General features: G+C 42.3%; 1 protein-coding gene across 1 annotated transcript in view; it reads left to right on the top strand.

Moving 5' to 3' along the window:
* The first annotated feature begins 315 nt into the window (after nt 1-315).
* col7a1 (collagen, type VII, alpha 1) overlaps nt 316-11,091 on the top strand; it is a 62,048-nt gene continuing 51,272 nt past the window's right edge. The window contains exons 1-12 of the mRNA XM_020607746.1: nt 316-996; nt 6,029-6,101; nt 6,220-6,400; nt 6,486-6,642; nt 6,741-6,834; nt 6,935-7,093; nt 7,272-7,429; nt 7,765-7,894; nt 8,025-8,144; nt 8,975-9,130; nt 9,734-9,853; nt 9,944-10,087. Coding sequence (XP_020463402.1) covers nt 6,038-6,101; nt 6,220-6,400; nt 6,486-6,642; nt 6,741-6,834; nt 6,935-7,093; nt 7,272-7,429; nt 7,765-7,894; nt 8,025-8,144; nt 8,975-9,130; nt 9,734-9,853; nt 9,944-10,087 — 1,483 coding nt within the window. The 5' untranslated portion in view covers nt 316-996; nt 6,029-6,037. The remainder of the gene's footprint in view (nt 997-6,028; nt 6,102-6,219; nt 6,401-6,485; nt 6,643-6,740; nt 6,835-6,934; nt 7,094-7,271; nt 7,430-7,764; nt 7,895-8,024; nt 8,145-8,974; nt 9,131-9,733; nt 9,854-9,943; nt 10,088-11,091) is intronic.

The raw sequence follows: 11,091 nt of genomic DNA, 5'->3' as shown, positions 1-11,091 counted from the left end.
GGTAACAGTGGGTAGTTGTTCTGCAAAGAATAGCAGGGAGTCTCATTTGTGCTGATGTAAATTATAGCGGTCGAGCCTGACACCGGTGGGGTGCAGCTTTGGGCAAGAAGATAATAGAATGGAGGAGTGTCTGTTGACAGACTCTATTAGACTGTTTTATGAACAACAGTATCTATATTATGAAGAAAAGACTTACATTACTGGAAGTGTGATTGCTTGCTTAGACTGGGACAAGAGGGGGGCTATAAATATGAAGTGTGACTTCAGAACAGGTAATGCAATAGTCTTAGACACTGGAATAGAGGCTGTAGGAGAAGTGGACTTTGATTCATGGGTACCTTTTGTGATTTAGACAGTAATGATTGTTTGGCACATATCTCAAAGACCAAGGGAGCTCCTCAGTCCCAATAAGTCCGTCCCGTACTTGTTTAGTATTTTGTTGTCATCTCCAAATCTGCTTATAGTGGATGCAGGTGATAGTGAAGCTACGCGCCTTTGGCTGTAAATAAAAGCGACCTGCGTGAAATCATGTGACCCCGAGGTTCCTGTCTTACCTGGATGGAATCACAGGATAAATGTTCGACCCCACTTGGGTAACGCTTCATGGATTACTTGCGAGCGGGGAGGGACAAGAGGCAAAGAGGATGAGGCTGGGAAAAAAAGAAGAAAGGAGAACCAGGACTTCCCTTCAGGCATCTGAACAAGTCTGGACTGCTCTGCTGCTGCTGCTGCTTGTGTTCAGCCTTCGCTAAGGCAGCCTCGGGAATCAGAAATTGCCATTGCAGTCTTGGCTGTCTCATGCAGGGATGCAACACGCGAATTAAGTAACTGAGCTGCTGTTGATGCGTTTTGAAGCTGTGGCACTGGACACGGGGGGCTGTGAATACTACTACTGCGTGGCCAGACCGTGCACGGAGACCTAGGGCTGGATATGCCACAGGTGGAAAGGTGCGGAGCTGCAGGCTGTGGCCCGGTGCACGGAGCAGAGATCCATAGGTAAGGTGAGGCAGGGGCGGGCAGATGAGATGGTGCCCCGGGCTTTGTGGAGACATACAGCTGTGGAAATGACCCTGGAGTTGCAAACTGCGTTTCTGCATTAAATACTACAAAATCGGAACAACTTGTTCAGTCTGCGTTATAGCACATGTAGCCCATGGATAAAAACTTCGGCATTGATTTACGATGTATTTACATACTGGTGGACCTTATGTCTTATAGTAGCTATATACTTATACATAGCACTTTCCTGAATTGTAGCCAATACACCACTCCTTTCCCTGCAGCAAAAGCTTTGGGTTTGAACAAGACAGGGCAGAACATTTATCACCTCATTTCACCTTATCCTAAATAGAGTAAGCAGCTTTGCATTAGCTCGGGTTATCAGAGACTATTAAACAAAAAAACATAACATTGTAATACATCTTTAAACCCCGACACAATCTGTAATAATATTCCTCTTCCTAGCCTTCCCTGCATTAGTCCTCATTACAGTGTACAGCTTTACTGACCTCAGTTGAACTCATTTAGTGAGAGTATTATTACTCCTGCTACAAAGCATGATACTACACAGAGGAAGGAACAGTCACTCCTCCGCTTCCTCTACTTTTGTGTCTGGATTGGTTTCACTTGTGTGTTCCACTTCTGAGAGCATCCATGTCTTTACTGTGGTTTGGCTCAAACTGCAGCTAAAATTCCTTATTGACATATCTGGGCTTTTTTTTTTTTTTAAATAATGTCATAAAAACTGATTCAACTCTTCCTCTTTGGTTCGTTGTCACCCTTAAGCTCTGTCATCTGTCATATTTTTGTTCACTTCAATGTTGCAGCCATGCCTGGTTAAAGTTTTTGCCTGGGTGTTTTAAGATGGCTCAGGAATTTGAATAATCTGTTAGGGAACATTTTCTCTTTCACTTGAAGTTTAGGAAGAGAACATCATTTATAACCTGGTCCTATTTTAAGCAGTTCTATCAACATTGAGCTTTTTGGAGGAGATTATACATCCAGACTTGATGACAGTTACTGCTTTTTAAGTAGCTGTCAAACTGTGTTTATACTGGATTAAACTAAATATGAGCCAGGAGAACTTGACTTAGCCTCTGTTCATCCATATCTTGAATGAAACTAACCCAGTGATGAATGCAGTCATTCCCCTGATTTATTCCACCTGGCTTTTGTTAAAAATAACATAAGGCTTGTGAAATACTTTGATAGGGGGATAAGATTGATGGTTCTTTTGAAACGTGTTCCAACAAGGGGTTACAGACAATCATTTAAAGCTGTTGTTTTCAGTACTGTTGTTTGGTTTGGAAGAAGAAATGGAGTGATAAGTCATTATTTGTGGATGTGAATGATGCTGGAGGTCATAGGGGACAGGATCTGTCTCCCCAGTTTTTGAGTCCCCTATAGCCTCAGAGTAGGACGCTTCTGTTCTTGTTCCCAGCAGCTACTAAGTACACAAAATCCTGATGTGTAGGCTAAATTGCAGGAGACATTGGTAATTTACTGTGACACTCCCTGCCTCCCTTGACCCCCTCCCTCCATCTGACCCTGGACTGAAGGAGCCTGACTCGCCTTCATTCTCACATTGCAGTAGCTTGAAGCCTGTGGACTGCTACCCCCCTGGGAGAATGGCATTTCTACTAAATCACAGCTTGGTGATTGTGCACTGAGTTGAGCTTTCAGAAGCTACAGCCCAGCCTTTGTACAGCTCTCAACAGAACCACTGGGATGAGTCCTAATCTCTTTTCTTTCTGTCCCTGTAAATCCGTTTTCCTCCCCTGTCAGTGCTTTTGCGTACAGGTAGTTTTTTTTTCCCAACACTGAGTCCTCACGTGATTCATGTTAAGGACGGCTCTGAGTAGTGCTTTGATACCGTGTCTCTGACCTTTTAACCCATGTGTGTGGTTTGATTCCCAGGTGGCCCATACACATAAGCCACATCATCTTTTTAAAATTCCAGGTGTGGAGGCCACTTTGAAAATGTGCTTAATATAGACATGATGAATATCTTTACATTTGCTAATGTAAAACATTTATCAGATGAAATGAGTTGCTCCCACAGCTGGCACATGATCTAACATGTAAGATACTTTAGTAATTGTACCCAAGGATTGTGTTGGGATTAGGGCCTGAGAATAGAGTGGGGTTTGAGGGTGTATAGGGGGAGAGGCAGGAAGAAGAAGAAATGAAGTGAAATCTGTTCTTTGTGAAGCTTTCAACATTTAGTGGAACCTCTTTTACTTAGGTGATTTTAATGGCTCCTGTATCATTAGTGCCTCACAGTTATGGTCTGTTAAGTTAGCTAACAAGCAACTACTACTACTACTGTGGTCTCCATACGGGAAAAAGACAAAAAAAAAACATTAAAGATGAGAAAGCAGAAGTTAATTGGACATAGTTTCATTTTATAGGTGTTTAAGCTTAAAATAAATGCTTTGAATCTTGAAAAGGGATGTGCGCATTACATTTGGAATTTGTTAAGCTTCATGCACGCTCTGCATGTTTTGGGACAACTGTTGGTTTGTGGACTCTTACAAAGGGAAGAAACATTTATGAGTAATTATGAGCTTCTAGCTTGAGGCAATGTCTGAAGTTTTCCTTCCTGAACTTTTTTAAAACATATTTATTTATTAATTCTTTATTTAGTATATGTCAGGCTTTCTTTGTATAAAATGTTACAGTATTATAAAAAGTAGTAGGCTGTTATGATAGAAAGACCCTAATCCTCCAAAAAACTTTATATGCTAGTTGTTGAAGCAACAGCTACTCGAGTTTGTACAGTTTTGTGCATTTTGTTCTGATTTAGCAAACCAGGTATAGCAAATAATTTGTGGACTTTAGAGGCTCTTGTAGGCTGATTATGTTATCTTTGGATAGCGCCAAGCTAGCTGATCCCCCAATTTCTAGTGTTAATACTAAACTAATCTAACAGGCTGTTAGTTGTGGCTGTACACTTGCTGTAAAGATAGGAGTGGTATCGCTCTCATGTAAATCTCTGAACGAACACAAAAAATATATTTCCCAAAAATGTACCACCAGCATGAAACTCCAACTCAATCCACTCTGCTCCATCCAGGGCTCCTCCTCCCTGCTCCACTGTACTCTGCCACGCTCTGCCCAGCTCCTCAGATATTTGTCCTTATGAAATTACAATACATAAAATTGCAACAACATGTATTGATCAAGCAGAAATAACTGAATAAGTCTGGTTGGTTAGAGAGGTCAGTCCTGCTCAAAACCTTTTAACAGCTCTCCACATTCAGACAGGTTTTGGAGCATATTTCTTCAACAAAAATTGTTGAAAAAAGCTACATACCGTAGCTTTAAGATGATAATTTTAGTATTTTACCTTCACTGGAAAGTGGCAGACAGGAAACAGGAGAAGCATGACACGCAACAAGCATCCACAGCTGGAATTAAACAGATTGGTATGTGATAAAACTTTTCTTTTAGAAGACAACAGACTCGTTCTGTCTGTACATGTGTTAGTGAGTGTAGGGGCTCCAGCTACCATTATAATAACTGTTATACTTTGGCATAAAAATACTACAGCAAAGTGGTAGTTTTCTGTCTGTTGTCTCTTGTAGGTGCCTGGGCTCTACAGAGTAGATCAGAGGTTTTGTTCTTTGGCTTAACATGTAATGAAAAGAAATGTTCTAGATTCTTACTGGATTTCTCTCTGTGCTCTCTAGACATACAGTGACCAAAGACAGACACAGAGAAAGCACAGCTTAAACATATTTTATATCCTAAATGTGTCAGTGGGGTTAATTACAGTAGTGAGATTTGATTGTGATAAAGGTCATGTATGTAGAACGGTGTGAGCCCACTGACTCCTGAAACAAATAGAGGCCTGTCTGACCAAAGGAGCTCTGTCTGTGAGGTTATTTGTGCGCATATGACAGCATAGTAGAACAAATCATATGAGTGAGTGGTGTGTCATTCTGGGAATAATATTGAAAGATCATGAATTACTGTGCAATGAGGTGCCTTACCAACACCAATAATATACTGTCAAACTGAGTAAGAGGGGTGAAGGCTGGTGTGGTGGGTTGTTCAGCGGCCAGCAAGCAGCAGCAATACAACTAGGCAGTGGCAGCAGATGTGTGGACCATTTAATAGATCATACAGGGCTCTGTTATGTGAACATGTGTTTAGGTGGTGCTCGGACAGATCAGCTACACGCTAATGACATCATATTCCAGCCTTAATAAGCTTCAGGTTTTTGTCATTTTTGGAAATCAAGCTAGTGGTAGCACGAGACTCCGATTCCCTCTGCTCTGCCCTGTTATTCTCAGATTGTTAGAAGGTGAGGCTTTCTCAGAAACCTTGAGAAGGGAATATGTCAGCCTTGCTGCCAAGATGTGCATTTAGTCAGTGTCACAGGAGCCTCTGACAGCATCACTCCACAATAAGGGATGATTCAGAGCATATTTCTTCTGCTAAAAATATTTTTAAAAATGACACTGTAGCTTTAAGCAGACTTGGAAGCTACACTGGTATGATAAAAGATACTTCACCCAAAGGGATGAGACTGACTGGCAGGATATCAAAAGGTGGGTCAGAACAGGTAAAGGCATGAACGATGGCTAGAACTTTAAGGCCACACAGACAATCTGACAAATTACAGGTCTGAACTATCCTCAGCTTAGGTTGAGTCACAAATGATTAACTGGGTGCAGCTGAACAAGAAAGTGACAAGTTCAAGTGACCAGCAGAAACAGGAAATTTAATTGGAACGCTAAGTAAGTAGCTGATGGCAGAGTTTCATCTAATAGGGCTAATACAGAGTCTAATATGACCAGGATACACAAGTCGGTGAGGATGAAGGAGCAGGAGCAACCATAACAAACGCATGGCTTAGAGTCTCTAAGGATTTATACTGTAACTACCAATTGATGGATGGATATTGGTATTATCATAAAATTTAAACAATAACAACATCAGATCCTGGGTCTGTAATTTGGTCTGCCTGTTTTGTAGTAAGTTTAAAGTGTTTGGACATAATAAGTACGCTTTGTGTGCCCAGGTTGTGAAGATGTGGACCTACGTTTTTGTTGTGACTGTGCTGTTATCCATCTTGAAACAGACTGAAGCTCAGGGTAAAATGCATATTGTTTTAATTATCTCTGCATCCAAGAATTCATATGTTTTGCATTTCTGTTTATCTACATCATGTATGTCTGTATATGCTTATGTATATCCTCCATCATTTTGCAGGCAGGTGCAATAATGTGCAAGCAGCAGATATTGTTTTCCTAGTTGACGGCTCTTCCAGTATTGGCCGAGTGAACTTCCTGCAGGTGAAGACATTCATGGCTGGAATCGTCAAGCCATTTGTCAGCTCTGTCAGTGAGTCGGGCATACGGTTTGGGGCCATACAGTACAGTGACACCTCCAGGTGACTGACACTGTCATATTTTGTATGTGATGACAGAGACTGTAAGTGCAGAATTATGTACTGATGCGCCTTTGTCTCACTCCAGGGTTGAATTTACCTTTACTGCCTACCTGAATGGTACTGCGCTGGTCAGTGCTGTAGAGAATCTAAAATATAAGGGTGGAAACACACGCACAGGTGCTGGTCTCAAGTTTGTCTCCGATAACTTCTTCAACTCTGCATCCAGTCGGGATGTCCCAAAGGTTTGAGGAGCAGCCATTGTGTTAATTTCCCTGACTGGATGACAGCATCGCTCTTGTTGTACTTCTAATTCTACCTGTGGGTCATTCTTAACTTTCAGATCACTATCCTGATCACAGACGGGAAGTCACAGGACTTTGTGCAGGAGCCAGCAGAGAAGCTGCGCAGCCAAGGGGTGTATGTTTTTGCGGTTGGTAGGTGCTGCTCTTTCTCCTCACTTAATCTGAGAAGTTGGAATTATTTTAGATTTGCTTATGAACCACTGTGATTTTTTTTGTTTCTTGTGTTTGTTAGGTATAAAGAGTGCAGACAGCATCGAATTAGCTCAGATATCCTCCCATCCCAGCGATGATTTCACCTTCTTTGTTGGGGACTTCAAACTGCTGAACACACTTATTCCTCTTGTGAGTCCCCGCGTGTGTTCCACAGCAGGAGGGGTCTATGCTAGTGATGGTATGTCTGGTAACTTGCATACCACAATTTAACATCTGGATACTAAAATTCACAAAAATATATAGACTGTTATCTCAGACTATAAACCTGCATTCAATTTTATCCATGTTTCCTTCTGCATCCTGCACCCTCTCCTCCTCCTCCTCCTCTCCTCTCCTCTCGTCTTCTCTCCTCCCAGAGGCATTTTCTGGTCCATCCAACATCCAGTTTACAGAACAGACGTCTGATTCTCTCAGGTTTCGCTGGAGTCCTGCAGGGGGGCCTGTGAGTGGCTATGTGGTCCAGTACGTGCCGCTCTCCGGCCTGGGTCAGTCTATCACATCAGAACTGCGTCAGGCAAGTCCAAGTATTGACGGATATTGTGTTCACACACATTCATATGACCTGTATTGGTGTAACTGCAATTTTAGAAGCCAGAGTTGGTGCTGCTTTGCAAGAGAAACACATGCCTTCAAGCTGGGTATAAAACATGTCTAATGGGTGGATCTTCTTCAAATGCTGTAGAGATTAAAGTTTGGCAGAGCAAAGAGTGAAATTCCCTCAAGTGAACTCTGGCAGACACAATGAAGATGGAAGAATGCCATGGCTTAGCCATCTATTGTAGCCATTAACTTTGCAATGACTTATGTAAGACTAGACTGTTTATAGAGGTCCCCTGTCTCTCACTGCAGGAGACTGTCTCTGCCAGTCAGAGGACCTTTACCGCACGAGAGCTGAGGTCAGGGACAGACTACATGGTGACTGTCATCGCTCAGTATCCCAATAGTGTGGGAGAGTCTGCTTCTGCCAGTCAGAGAACCCGTAAGTGAAGGACTCAAATGTCAGCAGAGAGGCTTCTGCCAAAACCAGCCTCTTTTATACAAGACAGAAGCATTAATTTTGAACTTACCACAGGCATACACCTGCAGTGTCTTATGTTCTCACTGTACAGGGTCATTGCCAGGTGTCTCCAGTCTGCGTTTGGTCCGGGCAGGCTTCTTCTCGCTCACTGTGGGCTGGGATCAGCCTTCATCTCCCATTCAGAGATACAGACTCACCTATGGAGCACGAGGTCAGGCACATTCATATTTAATCTTCACAGGAACAAAGATTAGAGTCAAAATAAAGGAGGAGAAGGCATAGTACTGTGATGAATAATAGTTAACTTGTTGATGGCAAGTTTGAAACATGTCGAGAATGTACAGCATTCAAGATTCAGCATAGGGAACATGTATCTTACCACCCTCAGGCACTGGCTGTCACATCAAGATTTTCTTGCCTAATCATTACTTACATTTTATCACCACCATTTCTGAAATTAAATAGACAGAAAAACCTTTACCTCTGTCACGGATTGTCAGAAATTTGGTCCTTACATTTCTCGAGACGAGGTGTGACATACCATCATAACAGTGACAAGTGCCATCTGCCACCGAACATGTGGCATTAGTGCCACTCTCACACGGACCTCCTCTCCTGGCTAGTTAGGTTGGCACATTTGTGTGAGAGGTGTGATGTTTCTACCTGTTAATGTGTCTGCTGTTTCTAGCAAGTGTGCACCTTTTGACACTGATGAGGCAAATAAACAAGACAGATGCTGACAGCTGCCCAAGCACATACAGGGCATGCACACTATACAGACACAGCCTCTCCTGGGAAGCTTACTGCATTGGAAGGCTATGAACATTATGTCTCTGCAGTTGGCTGTCTGCCAACCTCATGCATTATACTCAGAAAACCTAATGAAGCGAGGACACATCTCATATTTTTTCAGCTTGTTGTCAGCTGTTTTGTCTGATGACATACAGTACTGTATGATTTGTGATTGCATTGTGCACTAATTGATGTTTTGTGTGCCCTCCGTGTCTAATTGCCCTGTCTATTGTGTGGTTGGAAGAGCAGGTCACCCAAAGTCCCAGCTGCGGGAGCAGTCTCTGTCTGCAGACTCCACGTCCGTCACCTTAGAGTCACTTCAGCCTGACACAGAGTACGTTATCAGCCTCTACCCCCTAATCCCCCGAAACTCTGCATCCCCGTCCATCCTCAATGCCCGCACATGTGAGTCCACCCTGTAGCCCATTATTAATACCACTGGTACTGTTCTATGATGATGAATACTTATTTTATCAGTTATAATAAGTAGACACTTGTACATTTTGTATTCAAGTTAGAGAGTGGAGGAATATTATATCAAATATTTGTACTTGATTGTTGGGAGACAGAAGATACTGTGTGTACAGACACCAGAGTTGTTTCATCACAGGTTTAATTATAAAAATGTATAAAAAACTTTATCAGTTGATCGACAATGGTTACATGTCTCTGTTTTTGTCCTCCTCAGCTACCTACATGAGATGGTCAGAATATTAGGAACACATTAACATATTAGTCCACTACAACACAACCTTTAACTGAGCTCAGTAATAAACTTATATTTAAATTTACACATTTATGACAATTTCACCAAAAACTGAAACATCTTGAGTTTCATAAACACAAAAGTTAAGGCAGAGGTCCTGCATACAATTGTACAGGTGTACTTAATAAAATGGCTGGTGAGTGTATACTTTGTCTATTGTCTCCTTGTGGTTGGAACTGGGTTCACATAATTAGCAAATATTATTCCAAGTGTCTGTGTGTTCATGTTTTGGCATGAGGCAGTGCGCCTTGAGGCAGTGCAACAGTTATCAGTGGAGACTGAGTCAGAGGGCAGTGTTCGTGTGCGGTGGAGAGCCGTCAGTGGTGCGCAAGCCTACCGTCTGGTCTGGGGACCCTTTACAGGTCAGGACAAAGCAGACATCAAACACATTAACTGTTAATTATCTGTCACAAATTTGTAAAGTGTATTATTTACGTTTTTCTGTCTGTAAGGTCAAAGTGTAGAGACGGTGGAGGTTCCTGGTGAGGTTTACACTTTGTCCAGGCTGCAGCCCAACATCGAGTACATCGTCACTGTCATCCCACTGTATGAGGGCAACACAGAGGGCCCTGTAGCCACGACCAGATTCAAGATAGGTACGTGTGGTTTCAGCAGCTCACCCAACACTTCTCTGCTCTCTGTCAGCCTTTCTGTGTTCATTATATCTTCTTTTCTTTCAAAAGTCACAGTTACACATGTAACACAACAGTTAATTGACACAGTACACTAAATGCTCCTTTTTTTGAATCCCTGTTTGTTTCTTAGATTAGTAACTGCACTAAAATGCTTTTTTGAATAGGTTGGCAAATACAAGGAGAGGAAGCAACGATGCAAAATGGCCAGCAACCTTCCCTGCTGTTTGTCTCATTTATAAATAAATATAATCACGCTCCTGATCTGTTTGGGGAACATTTCTAGCACACTTACACACACACTATACACACACACACCATCTGTCTCTTATGAATAATACCCATATGGTGTCACTTCAGTCAGATCTGTGCTGTTTGAATGAAGGCTGAGTCACTGCAGGACCACTGCAGTGAGAGCTGGCAGAAATGAAGGATTAGGATCCTGCGAGCTTTAGCTCTGCTTCCAAACAAGGGAGATCTATATAGTGCTCTGCATATTGTACTGTATACCATGGTAACTTAAACTGTACCCCAGCTTAGCTCTCTTGTTTGTTCCTGTGTAAACAAACAGTTACTGTTGTTTCTATGGCTTGTGGTGAGCTGTCTGTTCCTTCTTATTAGGAAAAAATGCAGCCTTTGTTTTTGTTACAGCAATGAACACCATGAATGAACAAGTTTAAAATGGATTCTTGGGTGTTTATCTTCTTTCTCACTGCCAGCCACTTCTATAACTTTGTATGGCATTCAGTCATACAAAACTGTTATGGTAGCCCCCCTCACCAGGAGGGTGAGGGAGGACTGAGGTTGGACTCAAGTGTGCAGACCCAGGTGCTAGGGGGAAAAACATGACGGTAGCAGGTAAAGAAAGAGAACACAAAGTATCAAAAGAACATAACATGGGAAGGTACGGTACTTGGATATGTATAATATGTAGTGTAGTGTAAATTAGCGTAGCGCGTAGGTAGTGT

This window comes from Monopterus albus, unplaced genomic scaffold, assembly GCF_001952655.1.
Source record: "Monopterus albus unplaced genomic scaffold, M_albus_1.0 scaffold89.1, whole genome shotgun sequence".
NCBI classification, from domain to species: domain Eukaryota; kingdom Metazoa; phylum Chordata; class Actinopteri; order Synbranchiformes; family Synbranchidae; genus Monopterus; species Monopterus albus.
This window is presented reverse-complemented; position numbering and strand designations above follow the sequence as displayed.